The sequence below is a fragment of the Apteryx mantelli genome, chromosome 1, assembly GCF_036417845.1.
Source record: "Apteryx mantelli isolate bAptMan1 chromosome 1, bAptMan1.hap1, whole genome shotgun sequence".
In the NCBI taxonomy this organism is placed as follows: Eukaryota; Metazoa; Chordata; class Aves; order Apterygiformes; family Apterygidae; genus Apteryx; species Apteryx mantelli.
The window spans coordinates 16,533,761-16,553,159 of NC_089978.1; the positions used below are offsets into that span (position 1 = coordinate 16,533,761).

The window sequence follows — 19,399 nt, forward strand, 5'->3', positions numbered from 1 at the left end:
AACAAAGTTGGTGCTGTATTTTTAACTGCCTCCTTTTTCAATAATGTGGTCTAAAAACAAATATCAAAATTGTTGAATCCATGTGTTACTGTAAGCACTTAAATAGAATGATGGCTTTTTTTTTCTTTTTTTTTTTTTTTAGAGGAACCAGAGATGCTTCAGCATTTCTGAAGATCAAACCATTCAGTTTATTTTAACTTAGTCTGGATTTAGGGTCCCAAACTTAAGAATCTTAATCAAAACGTTTATGGTGGGATATTATAACTTTTAAAATATTTTTTCCCATTTCATGTTTTGTTCTAATCCCTCTAGTCCAGACAAAAGCATTTTTTCAGTTAGAAGAAGCTCTTGACCAAATTAAAGGATCAGTTTTAACACGAGGATTTTGCTTACCTGACAGAAACAAAACCAACTTCAGGTAAGCATTTCTGTTTACTCTGATGATCAAAAGAAGTAAATTGCTTAGTGCATTCAATAAATAGCAGATGTTTACTCTCTTAGAGATTGTAGGCAATCTCTCTAGTGGCAAAGAAAGCACTTTTGTGAACTGTTGCAATTAAAATATTATGAGACATCTTTAAATTGTTTGTGTCCATTAGGCAAAACAGCAAAGGAGCTGACACAGACCATTCCTTTCAGGGCTTCAGTGGAATAGTCATTCAGTGGGAATAGTCAGGGTTGCTAACCCTGTCCCCATTCAGTTATTGCTTGACTCAGATTGGCATAGTTATCAAACCGTCTGTTGTTCTATGAAGTATGAAGTATTCTATCTGGATAATTTGCTGTTTCTCATACAGTTTTTTTTTCCTTTTTACATTCAAGGATATTTTAGTTTGTATATTCATCCCATGGTCCTGTTTTCTTTCCAGCTGTTCAATTTCTCATCCTCTATAAGCATCTGAACACCCATTTATTTCCTAATCACAATTTCCCCTGTAATTTCATTTTATATCACATACAATTTGGATTCCATTCTTTTCATTCTACCCAAACTATTTTTTCTGAGATACCTTGACTTATCACAAAACGTTTCTTCATGAGTAGTTTATCTGCAGTATTAGATATTTCTTCCTGATTATTCCCCTTCCAGCCTCTTGTTTCTTTATCTACTCAGTCCAGGATTTTATCGTTGTTGTTGTTGCTATTATTATTATTATTATTATTATTATTATTTTCTGCATGCTGTAAATTGTGCAGATGTTCAGAATATAGATGCATTCTGTCTAAAAAAAAGTCTCTGTGTACTTTTGAGCTCCAGTGTGTTCTTCAATGTGATTTTAATATTCAATTTGTAAACTACTACCACTTCTACAGTTCTAATGCTGATGATTAAACATGATTGCAGGCAATAAATTAGGCAATTGAGAAAATTACAGGCTATTTCATACATCTCAGAGCTAAATATTCACGCTCTCTACAGATTAAAATGCATACAGTTCTGCAACAACTAGATTGGTTTGACATAATAAGGGAGATTGCAGCCATAAAAACAAAACAAAACAAAAACCTACCTGTCAAATATAAATTGAAGTTATGGAGAAAAATGTAGATATCTGTGAGATTTCTCTCTTCCCTGGTCATTTGTCTCATTTTACCCTTAGGTTCTCTTAACAACAGCAGCTCACTACCTATCCTCCCTACCTTTATCCTTTTTCTTATTCATTCTTCTTATATTCCATCTTTCCTCAAACTGCTCTTTGTGCCTCAAGGAATCACGGTTTTCTCTCAAGACTTCAAACCACTCAGTATTTTCTCTATTTCTTACAGTATAACACTGCTGTCACTCCATATTATATCTATATAATTTTAAAAAATCACTGTCCTGTAAGAATGAGACTGCATTCTTTTCCTCATTTTCATTTTTTTAACCAGATTTCCTAAGGAAATTAATTTTATATGCTCCTGTTCTTTTACAGTCTGTCTTCTCTAGCAACCAAATTTTAGAGAGAGCCAAGAATCTCAAAAATAATTACACTTCTACAAGTTTGAAATTGGCAATGGGGTAAAGGAGGAATTATTCAAACAGGTGACCCCAGCATGAAAAAGGCTTGAAAACTGAGTCCACATTGAGCCATTTCGATTGGCAGATCACAAGCCAGTTAGTTAGTACTGATAAGACCATCAGCACATGAATATCTTGGAACCAGCCACAGAATGTGCTGCTTCTTGCCCCGTTGCTAGCTAAGAAACTTGGGAAGTAGCCATACAAGGTGGGTGAAGGAGGATGTGGAGAATATTGCGGGGATGGTAGTAAGGGAAAAAGAACTGAGTTATTGCAGTACAGGCTTGTGCATAGGGGTGAGGGATAAAAATCAGTAGGAAATCAGGCTTTGCTCATTCTAATGCTAACAGAATTTGTTTATTTTTTTCATTCCTTGTGACAGAAAGTACTCTGTGTATTTTTATCTGCATCTCACACAGTACTTTACCCACTGTAAGTACTGAGACTCAAACCGAACAAATCCTGTGCAGCATAGATTATTCTAGTGTGCTCCAGAGTATGTTAGTGCTAGGCAGTTTCTAGTTCCAGTTGCTAACCGTTTTGGTCTGTGAGCCAGAATTCTCTCCTGGTGTGGGTCACAAAAGTAATATATAGCTTTCAGACTTGATCCAAAAATTGGGCAAAATTGGAAGATAGAGGGAAGGTGGATTTCTTGCAAGTTAGGAAATCATTACCAGCTTTGATAGAGAAATCATTTTGTGAATAATTGTAATATAATTATTAATAATAAGAATTATGCACTGATTCTGAGATGTAAAGCTTAATTTCCAACTAATGGGATTGTCAGACTTTTTTTAAGGAACAGCTAGTAACTAACTCAGATGAGGTAGTAGATCCCTTTCTGTATTTCTGTCCCTTCTAACATTTTTTTTAAACCTTCAAACAAAAATCTTGTATCATCTTTAGAATTTACCCTGCCTTGGAAGCAGAATGTTTAGAATTCATTGACAGTCCCATTCTAAAGGAAGAAATGGATACTGTATTAAACGTTGAAGACAAATATGGCTGCAAACCCAGCTGGATATGGGTGAATTTTATGTGATTCTAGAATTGTTAATGTCTATTTTAGTAGTTGTAAAAAATTAAATTATTCAATGGAGCAATAGTACCTGTTTGTGAAGGGAGGCTAGAAATGCTGGAATACCTAAGGAGTGAGAGGTTGTATTTTCTACATATAGTAAAGTTACTTTGCTTGTGGTAAGTTTTAATTATTAAATGTTGAAACAAAGATTTTGATCAAATCGTTGGCTGACAGTGGGATGTGTGCACATTAGGTGTGTAAATGCTGTGCTGTTCTCTGTACATTTCCCTGATTGTGTTAAAAACGGTTGGATTTGATTAGGCTCAGTCTTGGGATAGAAGCTTAATTATGACATATCAAATGTTCTTTGAAAAAAAGTTAGAATGTAAAAACTTTTACAAATGAAATGATCTAAACATTCAAATAGATACTGGGTCATTTTACAAAAAAACAGATTTTGGGGGGTGTGGGGGGGGGGGCGGCAGGTGTATAGCAGTCCGGTCTACAGTAACGAAGTCTTTAAAAGAGGATAGGTATGGAAAGTTTGTTGGACAGGGAGGATATCTGCCATTCAAAAGAATACAAAATCCAGTTCTCCGAGTACTATAAATAAATGAGAAGTTTTTCTTCCTTTTTGATATCAACCATCTCTTCAAAAATGAGAGGTTCCTTTTTAGACTCTGCCAAACATATATCTCTGCCTGGGTCAGTACAATTAGGCCAACGTTTTTGGAAGATTATATAATATCTTATACAAGCTTTATATAAATTGTATAAAATTATAAATTATATAAAATTATAAATAAAATAGGCCAATGTTTTTGGAGGATTATATAAAATCTTATCTAAATCAAATAAATTATATAAAATCAAAAATAATAATCTTGATGGGATAAAAGTTTCCATTTTCCATTGTTTTAAAATTGTAAATGTTATAATAAATATAGAAAAAGCCTTGTTATACTATTCACCCCTGATGACACAGATGGACTAAAAAGAAAATGGACTGATTTTAACAGGAAGCATAATTTTAGATACCGGAGGAGGATGAAGCAGGTGAAGGCTCGGAAGAGAGTATTGTGGAAACATAGGCTGAAGAAATGGAGAAAAATGAAGGAAAAGGGTTATTGAGGTTTTTAATATATTTTAGACATACATGAACATACATCTGTGGGAACTAGGAACATGTTTCCTAATAATGCATCTCTGCTGGGTAGGCAACAGAGAAAGATAAGGTCTGTGTCCATATTTGTGACTTTGCACAGAACTTCAGATTTACTGAATAGGAGTGTCAGCTCTTAAGAAAGATAGCTATGTGTGGCATGAAATAGTCTTATCTTGTTATTAGTTCCTTGACTGTATATTGCCCAAATCTGAAAGGGATACCTCTCCCCACCATCACCTTCACTGAAAATGAGGAATGGTAAAATGTGGGTGGTGAATCATCTTGTCAGGCCAGATTCCATTGAAAAATAAGGGAAATATTTGGAAATATGAATTTCATTTTTAGTTGCATATACAATAAATATTCACTTTTGCTACAAACTTAGCTAAACACTTTCACCAGATTTAGCAATATTTGAAGGACTGTGTTGTTGCTACTAAGCAGCTATATAAGAGAGATGCAATGCATCCCAGGACTGTTAGAAAGCATCTGCTTACTGAATAGACAATAAGGTTTGGTTAGTTACTCATCATCCAGGGTTTGCTGAGACCAAATATCATTTCAAATCTTGGATCTGACCAGTCTGGTAAAATAAAGGCTGCATCTCCCCTCTTTGGTAAAGGTATCCCAGTTTTACACATAACTTCACTAGAAGTTTATATCGATAATTTCTTTCCACTATCTACTCTCCATCTATCTTTGCTAATCATTATGAAGTACAGTGAATACTTGATCCTAAAGCAGCGAGGCATGAGCTTGGCTTTCTAGTCAATTGGAAGGGTTATGGCTCTACCGAACAGCCATCACAATCCAAATCATGGATCTAGTGAGAGATTTCTGTAAGTCCCAGTTTGGATATGCTTGACTAAGTGCATTTAGGGACCTTGAACCAGCTTGGAGCCAAAAGGCAGGATCAGTGTCAGTTCTTAAAGTATTCTACCTAAGCAGTCAAGCTTTGCAGCCAGCAACCTGTAATAGTTATGCTTCCAAGAAACTAAGTCTTGACTAGCCTATGAGCTGGTGTTGTCTTTTTTTTTTTCTGCCTGCCTTTCTTCTTGATTAAAGCAACTTGCTTCTTGCTTTTGTCATCCTTGATACCTAGTTCTTGCCTCTTCTTTTCCAAACCTTGGTTCCTATTCCGAATGATCTTACCCAGTTTTGTTCCAGCTCTGTCTGCTATTTATTCTTGACCATATCTTGTTACAGACTCGCTGTTTTCCCAGCCTCTGATTGTGCATTTTCCTTGTCATTTGACTTGACATGCTTCCTGGCTTCTTTAATTCCTGGGTGTCAGCCAGCCCCATGGTTCTTGCTAACTCTCAGCCTGTAGAAACCTGTGGTTTCCTCAGTCTTGATTTTGGCTCACCCTGACCACAGTATACAGCTGCAGTAGATACTCCTAAGATTTTTTTTTTTCAGATAGCAAATACAGATTCTTTAATGTCCCACATTACTGATGACCTGTAGTGTCAGTAGAGTTGGGCTCTTCAGATAATACAAAACCTTCTTGCCATCTGAAGTAAGGGAATATCTGAGCGCAACAGTATATAGTCATGTTCTATATAAGCCAACCTTATGGAAAGATAAAGGCCATTTTGCGTGTTTAAAAAAATACTCCTCCTTGTTCCATTTGTGAAAATGACCAAACTGTTGGCTGACATTTTCCAGAATAATTCAGCTTGAGGCAGTCACCCAACAACCCAATCAGAAAAGTCTGACAATTTATAAGTAATGGAAAAGAAGGTTTAAAATGGAAAGTGTTGGACAGTTTTAACTTTAGACAGTACTAACAGCACCACCTGTAGTTACATATTGTTTAACTAGCATTTAATTGCCAGGCATTTATTGATGCTGTATACTTTTTAAAAGGAACATATTTGAAAGTGTATAGTTGATGCATAGAAATAAGTCAAAGTAATAAGTTATTTCCTTGCATCAAGAACCACAGATGACATTTCATCCTCATCAGCATCTAGAAACGGTTATTTCCATCAGAAGCAGATTTCAGCAATGGTTGGCTGTGATAAAATGATACAGGAGAGCAGTAGAACAAACATGGATTGTAACCAGCTTCTCTTCCAGAAAAATCTGAAAGAAATGCAACAACTCCTTGAGAAACAGCATCTCAGCAACTTGGAGGTATGATATTTTCATGCGATTCATAACAATTCTTAAATGTAATAGAAAATTTCTTGAGCACAATAAAAATGAAAGGTCCATTAGGCACACTCTACCAGTTAGACAGCATCTGAGGGCACATTGCCTATGCCCTACCAGTAGATCATTTAGAGAAAGTTTATAAAAATATTTCAATTAGAAATCAGAAATCTTTAAAATTATAGGGGCATTTTCAGCATAGAATTTCACAAATTCCACAAAGATACCTGTCATGTTGTCTTTCTTTCTGTAAACCTAAAATTTGTGTGTCCTGGCTCTAACGTATCTGGCCATTAAGTCTATCACAGGAGTCTTGTGCTAGCTCCAAACTTAAATTGGGTACTTGCAATTCACACTTAAGTTTCAGTTTCACTGATTGCTAAAACACAGCACAAAATGTTCTAACACTACAATTATGGTAGGTCAATTTTTTTGTAATGTGTGGTGATTTCTTAGGCATTGACTTCAAGTTTTATGAAATTCTGTGTCCTTTTTTGTCATCTTTGGAATAGATACAGGTGTCCCAGTAACAACCCTGGAGTACTCCTTAACTTTGGGCCTAAACTAACTTTTGGGTCCAAATCAGTTTCAAAATTCACCTTAGAAACTCGGTGAAAATCAAGAACAGAGCTCCTAGGTGATACCTTTAAACTGTACTTTTAAGTGTGTGACTTTAGGTTAATCAATGTTGTCTTTGATATTGGAAATATTGTATTTAATATTATATTTTTTGCAAACAAGAGGACATAATTTTGGACTTGCACTCATATTTCTAGAGTATTATCCCATGGGGCTGTTGGTGTCTGAAATGACCTTGGCACAATGAAGCATCAGCCCTTTACATTGGTGACACATAGAGCTATGGGATCACTAGTGACAAAAGAGCAAGAACTTTGACCCTTTATATATCTGCACAGATAACTTTTGAAGGACTGTATGCAGTCACATATCATATTTTAAGTTCTTTGATATACATATTGATATCTTCAGGCATATTTATCTCTGTGTTTGTACCTGCTTTGTTCAAATGGGTACGCATGAGAATCTTGAGAATTCTTGGTAATAGAGAAAATCTCATTCTACTGGAGCAAATTTCATGAAGGTTGAGGAGACTGAAAGTGCAGTTTGTTCTGGCAAGTTTGGTGATTTGTATTCATTCTTATTTCCAAGCCTAAAAGAAGGAAGAGGGAGTGTCCACTCAGAGAAGACAGCTGATGCTTATAAAACTGGATTATAAGTAGCCACTTTCAAACAAAATATAGAAAGTTCTACTTTTTTTTTAATACCAAATTGTGCATTTAGTTGGTATAGTGTTTGCAACTGCCTCCCTCAGTGATGATGCTGAGCTTGGCAGTAGCTGCATTAGGACATCTTAGAATTAGAGGAAAAAAAGCAATCTCTTTGTATCAATTATCTTTAATTATAAAAAGTGCAAAAAAAAAATCTTACTATACCATAAGATTGTGATGTACTGTATTTTGTCAAACAAAATTATCACATTCTAATTGAATTCTATGGAAAAAAACTACCTTGAATTGTGTATGACCTTTTCCTCTAAGTGTTATAAATAATCATTTATGGACACTGTGTATAATACGGGAATTTGTGTTTACAAGTTTTAATGAAGTTTTGAAAATGCTTTGGGTTCTGTAAAATTTTTTGCCCTTTTCTCCTAGAATTTATTTTTCTGCTACCACTAGGGGTTGCTCAGCTTCTTCCCTCTGATAAATAGTTTCAAATTATAAATATTTATACTTGAAACATTTGGAGTTTGTTTCTTCAAATTACATGCTTTGGACTCCAGTTAGAAAAATTATTGTCAGGAAAGCTGTTGTCATTGTTCTGAGGTCTGAGTTTCAAGGTTTAACACTTGGATTGTGCTGGTGTGTATATGCTTTGTGACTTTTAGTGATGTAAAACAGTGTAACACACTTACTAATGTTACTGACATGAATGGGCTTCAATAGTCTTGTAACTGTCTGTTGTTCAAAGTTATTTCAACAGTGCTTGTCTTTCTGAAACTAACATCAAAATATATCTCTGTGCGTATGCTTTGCAGTCTAACCATCCATTGAGATCCTTTGACTGACCTTTCTTTGCTTCTGTTTTTACAGGCCCAACAGGATTATAAAGATTCCTAAAATTCTTTTCTTTCCTACAGGGCAATAAAGTTCTATGTAAACCCTTACCACTAGATTTGCTGTGTTCCCTGCTTTCCATCCCTAAAGATTTGTATAGTTTCAGCAGTAAGTCAAGGCTTTTAGTGACCCTTCTACCATTTTCCAAAATTCTTGTGCTTAAAATATTTACATTGATAGATTTTTATTTTGTGCAACAGTTAGGTTTGAGCCATCAAACCAAATTCAGTGGTGCATCAAATCATCATTTGTTATATGTCCATAAATATGCTCCATTTTGAAGATCTTAGTATTGTTAACTTCATTCAGAAGCAAAGGTTTTGATACACAGTCCTTTTCTAATTTTATGTAGGCATAAATAAAATCTTTAAGGTGGAGCTGATAGCACTGTCTGTAGCTGAAATGCTTTTCTCCAAATGACTTTACTTTCAATTGCTTATCATTTTTTCAAATGTTAACTATTTGGGTTGAAATTCTCCATTTCTGGCAGCTGCATTGCACTGAATAATTTAGAAAATTTCTATTAAAATGACTCAACTGCATAAAGGAATAATATTATTCTTACATTGTCTTTTTCTTTTCATCACCTCTTTAATTTGGTGGGCACATAAAAATTTTTTTGGTCAGTCCAATGCTTTATGCTCTTTCAGCAAAATAAATGATGGTTGAATTAGATTGTTTGATTGACTTGACATTTTATCTCTATCTTTTGGCTTTTTAAACAAATTAGCTCTTCCTTCCAAGTATTTTACAAGAGAAAATAGGTATAGTTTACAACACGGAGATCATATTCTTCTTTTCCTTCCTTTATAAAACTGTAATTAGGGCTTTCAAATGGAATCTATGAAATCTGATTTGAAATCCCTTCTCTGATTGAGTTGAAGCAGGAATTTAAACTTGGCTTTCCTTTTCTCAAGCATATTGTGCAGCCATTGATGTACTCAGTAATGGTCTTTCCATGGATGCTGTTCCACTTGGCATAAAATACTTCAGTATTTATAAAGGAGGGCTGGAACACAAGTATCATTTCTCAGAAATTGCAACCCAAACTATGAGGCCAGAGGGTTATTTTTATATTATCTCTAATACAATAAAATTTTGTATCCTATTATATTTTTATGGTTATTATTATATGGTTATCATACTGGGTGTGTATTTATATATGTTATGTATTTGGAATAAGTTGCTGGGAAATAATAAGGAATACCTATATTTTTTAAATTATAAACTACACTTAAAAAAGTGGCAGATGCTGCAAACATAGGTATAGGCATAGCATTGTTGCATGAATGAGTAGTTGTATATGACCCTTAGCTGTTTGTGTTACTGTACTTTTGAGGTTGGACTGTGTCTATGAAATTGAACCATTTTAGGTAAGTGATAGAAAAACTGAATTCATTTTCAAGTGTATTTGTATTATTATTGGAATGAGTTAAACAGCTGTTATTTCTGCAATGTATATTGTATCGTTCTAACCCTTCAGAGATGTAGACAAGACCAACATGAAAACATGATTGCCCCAGGTACCGAGTCTTTCCCCAAGTCTCAAGAAATTGTAGAATGTTCAGGGCTGGTTAGTGGGAAAAACAGATTCTTAAATGGAGGGTTAAGGGAGGTTAATTCAGAATGGGATTTTAACTGAAGTCAAATTTGATTTTGAAGAGTACTATTCAAAGACCTGAAGTAGGTTTCTGTGGTCAACTTAAATCAAAAAGTGCTGGTCAGCTTTGACTTTTAGCTGTGAATATTAGTATATCCTGTGTTGATCACTTGACTCATATGACAAACTCAAGTGATTTTCCTGCTCGTTATCCTTTTAGAAAGATTATGGGCTCCAGTTTTTATTGGCTTTCAACCAGTAATACAACATACCAATGTCTTCCAGATTATTTCGCTAATCCAAACTATGTTGAAGCAACTTCACATTTGCTGTAAAGGTTACTAATTCACATTGAAATGTATCTCCAGACTAACTTATTTTGTATCATGTATTCTTCAGAGTAGTCTTATTTAAGTGAAATCAGAGTTTATTCTAAGCCTGTGCTGTAGAAAATGACATTAATAAGCTTCATATCAGTATTTGACAGTCTGGATGTTCAATTATTTGAAGAGCATCTTGCCTCAATTCAGAGCCCTACTTTAACAGATGATAATGTAGGATTGAAGCTGAAACAGCATTTTCAGTACAAAGGAACTTGTTTCAAGATAGATTAATACATTAATAAACCTTTTCTTGTGGGTATTAGGATTGTTTTTACATACAACATATCTGACAAACCACAGAAGCAAGGAAATTGAGAACTATGATCTAATTGATACCTGTTCCTCCTTTACAGGTGTATACATTTTCATTAAAACTACCATACATGACAAGCCATGACTCTTTTTTTGTTTGTTTGTTTTTATATTCATATATATGTACAAAGAAATGCACACACACACATATCTACATATATATATATATACACACATGCATCTATACACTAAATTATTTTTACCATACTTTGTAGCTGTTTAAAGTGATTTGTTGTACTGAAACAGAGTAAAAGGTTCAGAAATGTAGATAAAGGAGAGGAACAGAGGAAAAAATAACAGTATTTGATCTTTAGTTTACTGCAGTTAAGGTAATGATAAAATGTTTGTTTGCAGGAAGGGAGTGGAAGATAAAAAATGTTTTGTGCATGCTGGTCTGCCAGTATTCTATATTATGTTATGAACATCTGATATTGTCAGAAAGAGTTTATACTAGTGTCTCAATGGAAAGTCGGAAAATCAAGATTGAAGTATCATTATCCTGAGTTATTTTGCCCCTCCCAAGACAGCAGAGTTACGTGTTATCTTTTAAAGAAATAAACCTCTTTATGTGAAGTTGAAAGCAAAATAGAATTTAACTACTTTTTTTTTTTTTTTTTTTTCTTCAAGTATCCCTCTTCTGTCCTGTTAGGCTACTGGTGGCTAGAGAACAGTGAAACTTGGCAACTTCTTTCAGTTTTGTGCTATATTAATTCTTATAAATCCCCAGCAGCACTTCTGTAGGACTTAGTAGTTTGAGCTTTGCTGTGCAGTTCATGCCTAATATTGGCATCTCTTCCTAAGGAGGTATGGCTCGTCATTTGGGAGACAGAGCATTAAACCAGCCACCCAGGATTCAGAGGACAGGAATAAGCAGAGAACAACTGCGAGTCAGGATACTGAAAGACCTTGTGCTGTGTCAAACAGTAGCAAGAAAAAAAATACCAGCTTTTAAATTCAATAGGCTATATTAGGGAAGGTACAGGTAGAAATCTTGTACATGTTCCTATAACATATGTTTTGTAAAGTTCTTAAGAGGAATGCATGTCTTGAAAAATATCTGATTTTAAAAAAATGAATTTTGTAAAACAGGTAACAGTCACTAAATTTTTGCAAAATATGTAATTAGATTAATGAAACATGCAGAGAATGTTGGCCATTGCATGAAACTGTCTCACTAGATAACCTTATTTCTAACGAGGTATAAATATATATAATATTTAAAAAGTACTTCTAACTGACTTTTAAGATTTTCTCATGTAAATCAGTCAAGTACTTTCTGCCTTTGTTGCTGCTCTGTAGTGCACAAGAGAGAGTGGCATCATTTGAAAAACTGTGCTACCTTTGTGATGTATTTACATTGTTAAAAGAAATATTCATGCTTTTTAGAAAGCAAAAATATGTACTAATTTTTTAGTAAATCAGAGAGATCTGGTAGGATAATCCCTCATCTGAACTAATGATTTTTTTTAAAGATTATATTAACACTCTGTGTGGCTGTGAGACTTCTAGGAGGTGTGTGCTGGTCAAATAATATTAATAAATTATTTTTTGATGCCACAGCTTAAGTTCATTCAAATCTGTAAACCCTGATGCTTTTATAAAACCTTTGTCTTATTTGTGTATTTTACATCAAAATCTGAATCAGAATAATCCAAGAAAGCAGATTCTGAGTTTTCTAGAAGATGAAAAAATACTTTCCTTCATCAATTATTCTTTCTCCATAAATCAGACTTTATTGGAAAGATTTTCCAAAAAGGATCATTTCAGAACTTTAAGTCTCCCTATTAAGACCTTAACCATTGCTGAGAGAGAGGATTATTTCTCTGCCTTAAATTGGAAAGAAATCTCTGAGAATTATTCCCCTTTGATTTCTGTCTCTGAATTATTGTCTGGAAATAGATTTATTTACAAAATATTTTTTAAAACATCATTACCTTGCCTTTCTCCTACAATCTGCAAATTCCAAGGAAATATAAATGGATAATTTTTTTTTTTACCTGATCTCTCTTCTTCCTTTTTGAAATAACCAAAATGGCATTGAATCTAACAAGAGATTGGTAAATAACTATGAATTTGCTAATTAAATTATATCATTGCATTTTACAGATAACATTGAAATGATTATTTATTATTTGAAAGTTAAGGAGCTCCAGGATTAATATTGCATATGCATGCTTAATTTTCCTCCATGTTTTTGCCTTATGAGAGTTTTCAATTATGCAGTCCCATTCTATTTTTTATAACCCCATCTCTTAAATTTGCAGAGTAGATGGTACCTGCTTTAAGAAAATGTACTTATTAACAGACTAGACACAAAAAAGTGACTTATACGTTGTGATGCTCAAGGCTGCAATATTTAATGATTTAATAATTACCATTATGCATTCAGCTTCTGGGGCTTAATGCCTTGGTTAGTCTGTGGGAGACGCTGGCATCTGGAATAGGGATCCTAAGAGTCAGCACCTAGGAGTTAGCCTAGAACAAACAGTGGTGTTGGTAGGTGTGCAGGTAGACACAGCTTCCAGGAAATAAAGAAGCTTTTCTGTAGTAATCCTAGACCTTCACAGCTTCTTTAGAGGGTTAAACAGAGTATTAATTAATAATAATTGGTATAAATCAATAATCCTTCTTTCTTTATCTTAGTTCCTAACTTATTTTCTGGAGGTTGCATCAGCTGAAATATTTACTCCCCATGAGGTTTTATTTTATAAAAAGAGCTAAATTATATGTAATGAAGGACCAAGTCTATTTTCAACCTGAAGCAAAACTAGGTAGAACTGCTTTTGTTTTTAAAAGTTGCAGCTTTCCTTGCATCCTTCAGATTTACCAGTTCAAACTAACCTGCTCTAGAACAGTTTTTAAATCAATGTAATAGTCTTTAGAAAAATGTTTCCTCTATTTAACTCAGTCATTTTAGAAACACATACTTAGTTAAGCAAGTACAATTTCCAGTTTAGAGAAGAAATAAGACTTAACGCTCATGACTTCTTGTTACTGTTTTTTCCCATCTGATAATTTCAGAGTTGGTTCTTAAATTTGGCCTGATGTAGAAAACTCCAAGCATATTCCTTTTCCTTCTTTGGTCAGGTTCAAGCGGAGGTTAACAACATAATTTAGCTAAATATAAAGGTTAATAAATAACTAACAAAGCATTATTTATTCTTTTCTATTAGAAAGACACCAGTTTGTGTAGCCTTCGTTTGAAAATGTTCCCTAAAGGGATCTTTGCCTGCACTTGGTTCTTTGTTCTTGTATTTGGTTTCTTTATCTCAGATCATAACTATAATAGAAGTCTGTACCAATATCTGAACATTTAGTGCAAGATAAGATTTAATTTAATCATAAAAAGTCTTTCAGGACTCAGTAAGCATTTTATTCTGCAATTTTAAATATTTGTACAGCTATAAACTATGCAATATTATGGTATAACAATGTTGTTAGAATGAATTTTACTATGAAAACATGCTCTTATTAATTTTGTGCCTTCTTTAGTAAGTTTTCAAAAATTTAATTCTATTGTTGTAATTGCCAAAGGATATATAATCACTTACCTGGCTTAACAGATCTTGCTACATGAAACTTTACCCATTTAAAGTGACTAGTCAAAAAAAAAAAAAAATCACAGTTGCTTTATATACCCAATGTAGCTTCTCTTATTTTTTTCACCAGAATATTCTCCAACATTCATTCTAAAATCACTTAGCCGCTCTGTCATGTGGAAGTGAACTTAACAGCAGAGAGGGAGAGAGAGAGAAAGCAAGTTTTCCCTGATGTTTTATCTGTATTTTCAAATCTTGCATTTTAAAAAGTATGTATTTTTCAACCATGTCAAACATTTCAGTGTTTGGGTGGTGCAGTATTAGTAATGAAAATGTCTGCATAATAGGTACACACTTAAAGACATCACACTATTGCTTCAGACAGTGCCTGACCTTCGTAATCATCATTGTATTCACGTTGCACAAAGAAGCTGAGGAAGTGGATGGAACTCTTGTGCACCTTTAGATTTGATCTAGCTTTATAGATCAGACAGTATTTTCTTCTTCTTGAACAATAAAAAAGAGCGAGGTATTATAATTATGACAGCTAAGAGAGATTTTCCATGTTTGCCATGACATGGTGTAAATCCTAATCACTTGTGCCACTTTTTATTCAGATAAACATATTTAGTCTAGTACTATAGAAAAATTCCAGTTTGGGGCAGATCCAATATCAAACTTGTGTTTTCATAGATTCTCCTTCATTTTGTAAACTCCCTTTTGTGTTAGAGCACAAGAACCATCCTGTGTCTCAGAGCAACTCAGAAACAGCAGTCCTCTTCAGACTCCCCAAATCTTGTTCCTTTGTGATATTGTAGAATTAATACAAGATTTAGGAATAATTTTGTTGAACAATACAGCACGTTCCTCAGAATTTGTTCCCCAGACCACTTTTTTTTTCCAGTTGTACACAGATATCATTTGAGTTGATAAAAACACTCATGTTGCTATGACCCAATGCCTTAAAAACACAAGGTGCAATATTGATTCTATTTTAGCCTAAGCTCTCATTAATGAAAAACTACTCAGTGAAAAATTTGTGATAAATTTAACAGTCTTGTTTTATGTCTGTATTTCAGAATTTTCATCAAGAAGTCAAGAAAGTAGCCAGTTCTGAAAGCCTGTCAAGCCTCGACAGTCTGGAAGCTGGAGAACAAAATGGAAATTACGCAACACTGAGTGAATCATCTTTGACTACACAGTGTGACTGTGCCTTGTATAATCCAGAAAAATCACAGACTAGAAATAGTGATTTACTTTATACAACTGAAAATACTTCTTCTAAAAATATGCATCTAAATAATTGTCTGAGAAATGTGGATTCCCAAAACAACCAGAACAACTTACCTATTCATGACCCTTCAGCTAAATGTAGTGTTCTAACTCCTGCTGAACATATAAACAATTCAGAAGAGGGATCACCTGTTTCTTGCAGGTCTGAACAAAAACCTACGGAGGTCTCTACCTCTCATAAGCAAGAAAGCCCTATAAATAATCCATTTACTTTTCTGAAAAATATAAAAGAAGAAAAAAACAATCTATCATCTGAAATGGGAAGCACATTATCCACTGGTAATCCTGTATTCAAACCTAGCAAAGCCTGGGCCATTTCAGGGGAAAAAGTTCAGGATTTGATACAAGATCAGAGTTCTGAAATGACCCCACAGAGAAGAAACGTAGCTGTACAAACCTCCTATCAACCTATTGCAACATCTGTAATCTTATTTCCTAATCAGAGGTGTTCTACTGACGTTCCCAGCACTTCTTGCTCAGCTAATATTTCACAAAAGGACGAAAACATCAGTACAGTTTTTTTAAAATATATTTTAGGCAAAATGACAGAAACAAAAGAAGAAAATATGAAGTTTATTGATAACATTAATCCATCTGTGTTTCAAGACATACAAAATGCTTCCATTCTGTGCAGCGTTAAGCAAGCAAAGAATAAAGAAGAAAAGGGAAATTTGACTGAAACTATGTCCCTAATGTCTGATACAGAGTTCAATTATGACACTCCTGCATGGCATGAAAACCTGAAAAACAATATTCATGAGAGAAAAGAAGCAGAGTTATTCAAAAGTATCTTAAAGAAAGAATCTAAATATGAACATAGTCATTTCAAAGCCTTAGATATGAACCGCAGGATCCGTTTGGGAACTCAACCTGTGTCTTCTGTAAGGGACAGTTTGGACCTGGCAAAAATAAAAAAGAAGAACGCAGAAAATGAAAAAAACAAAAGAAACCTAAGATGGTTTGATCAAACTCACCAGGTAATAATAGAAAATAAAGAAAAATGTAATGAAGAGAACACCAGTGAAATATTTTCTGCACAGTTGCAATGTGTTCAAACTACAAGTAATGCTCCTAAGACTAATTTAAGTATTGCTGCTCACACTTCAAATTCCGTGCGCACAAAAAATCATCAGGAATATTCTCAGATACCAAAAACAAGTGTTAGTGCTGGAGAATCAGACAAAGCATGTATATCTCTGAATGCTTTCATGTCTACTGGATCCTGTTTTGCTAAACAAGCTTGGATGGTATCAAAAGGTGAAGAAATTAACTCCCCAGTAAGTATTAGCAATTCTAAAATTCATGAAGGTAATCAACACAAAAATAAGGCAAAAATAACTAGACGACCAAGAGCCCAGTCAAGTTTTATGCCTAAGAGTAGAATAGGCACTATAATCCGTCCCCAGTCTGCTACTGAAGCCAACAAAATTCTAAAAGCTCAAAAGAAAATTTTAGCACCTCACCCACCATCTACACCTATGCCAGGAAACAGAACTGGCGAAAATGTAGCCAGCCCTGGGTGTCAACCACTGCATTCTTCAAATCTTCAAACTACCAATACCAACAACAACTATTTAAATGAAAGTCATGCTTTGTTAGAAGATCAGGTTTTAAATAGAAACATTACAGAAAATAGTAAGAGTTTTACTCATACTTCTGCCTTGGCCACTGTGATGTTACCTACACCTTGCTGTAGCCAGTCCAGATACAAACCTTTGACAGAAAATATTTGTTCTGTAAATAGTGTTCAGGCAAGTGCCTGTCAAGACTGTTCAGTAGTAACCTGCACTAAAAGAAGACTGGTTAATGCAGAAAATGGATTACATCTAGGTCATATCCCAACGGATGAAAAAACAAGTACCTCATGGCAAGGGGTGCATAATGCCATAGCTCAGAAAGTGTGTGCTACTGGTAAGAATTGTTATGTTTCTGGGTTTGGGGTGGGGGGATGTTCAGAATTGTTTTCAGTTAAAACATTTAGCTATCTGTTCATCACAATGCAGCCAGTATGAACAACATTTAATTTGTCATTATCATTTATATTCTATTGGTCCCAGAGGCCTGTCAAACATAGATTCCCATTTTTGAGGTATTTTCCCTGAGATTATGTTCTTAAATAATGAGCAGATGTGGCAGGTGGTTCAATAATGATATAAGAGGAAGAGAATAAGTTTATATGAGCAAGTTTTACAAGGTGACTGGGAGTTGTAGCTTGCTGTCTGACAATCACTGCCACCTGCGAGTGGAAGAAATGTAGATCGAATCTGTTTTTAAAATTCTGACACTGTAAATGTCTAAAATTGTTAGGATTTAGTCTCATTAATACAGTTAATGATCAAAAAAATTGTAGATTTAAATTAATAATGAAAGAAGTCCCTACAAGACAAATGTTGCTTTACTGTAGAATGTGTCTGATTTTTAAATAATTTAAAGAAATTTAGGACCAATACTGCATTTTGTTAAAAATGATCTTGGGAACTTATGGTGCAGAGTTGTTGGCAAGATAAAGAAGAGATCCCTCAGAAAGCTCAGAATAAACCTTAATCTCCTCCTGTTTTTTTACATTTCAAACTATGTTTCAAACTTTTTGATCTGCCTTATTTCTCCTCTGCTGCCTAGCTACATCTTTGCCTTCAGGCAGTGATGGCATCCTTTTGCTTGTAATTTATACTACAAGAGTTGTCTGCTGGTTTGCTTCCTACTGGAGGCTGCAGCTGGAGGCAGAGCTCCTGAAACTGCAAACCCTGCTTCATGTATGAGCAGCATCCCATACTTCTGAACATACTGTGATCATCCTGAGGATCAGTCATGCAACTTAAAGATACTTTCTAGCAAGATGAATCATTTCCATAACTTAAAAAGTGGGTTTCTAGTTTTAGCTACAGTAGATACATAGCCCTAACTATCGGGTATTTTGGAACAGTTCTGTTTAAAACAAACAGAGGTATTTGAATATTCTTGGCCTAAAGGAGGTGGAAGAAATATGAAATTCAATCTGCTCGTCCATTCCAGTTCAAAATAAAAAAGACGAACTTAAGCTGTGTGTTATTTAAGCTAACTTATTTGATTTTACATAGAAATAAATTAAGGAGAAGCCTTGTGCTACCATGCCTGGTGCCTCCAGCAGAGATACTTGCCTGTTTATGTCCTCATTTGGACATCAAATCAGTTAAACAGGAAGTTTAGTGGTCCAAACTTGGGCATGTGCACACTGCGCATACTGTCTTCGCTGCAACTTGAAAAGCTACATTTCCAGTGTTAGGTAGTCTTCTAGAGGAAGAGCTGATTAACCTCATCTTATAATTTGAGTGGCTCTTTTTCAGTATCTGCTTAGGTATGTTGCGTTTTGTAAGTCTTCCTTATGTTAAATACTCTAGATAACTCTTAATGACTTGCTATTATTTGTTCTATTGCCTGTACATGCACAGACAGCATCACAGTCTTTGTCCTGAAGTGGTTGCTAAGAAAGACTGAATACTGCGTTGTTCTTCTTGAGTGAATTATCTGTTGTAGCAATATTACAGGGTTCAATAAGGTTTGTGAGGAAACTGTAAAAAACGTGACCTATTGCAATGTGTGGCCAAATGTATGCTAAAAGAAGAATATGTTGGAACAAGATTAATAAATAAAATTGTTGTACCCGAGGATCTTCCTTTCATGGGGTTCCAGGCTTCAGTGATGTATTTTCTGGCTGCCATGTGTTATTCTATGTAGCTGGATACTAAAATTATTTTAAGTTCTTTGGTGCCAGTAAAATGCTTTAAAAATGTGTTTAACATTTAGCCTGTG

General features: G+C 34.5%; 1 protein-coding gene across 5 annotated transcripts in view; it reads left to right on the forward strand.

Moving 5' to 3' along the window:
* Positions 1-19,399, forward strand: part of CEP126 (centrosomal protein 126) — a 45,591-nt gene that overhangs the window by 17,998 nt on the left and 8,194 nt on the right. For 4 of the 5 annotated variants that reach the window (XM_067289801.1, XM_067289806.1, XM_067289805.1 and 1 more), the window contains 3 exons: positions 313-418; positions 6,129-6,327; positions 15,397-17,521. In XM_067289801.1, coding sequence (XP_067145902.1) covers positions 313-418; positions 6,129-6,327; positions 15,397-17,521 — 2,430 coding nt within the window. Of the gene's footprint in view, positions 1-312; positions 419-6,128; positions 6,328-15,396; positions 17,522-19,399 lie in introns of those variants that run through there. The other variant, XM_013956035.2, reaches the window with a different exon arrangement.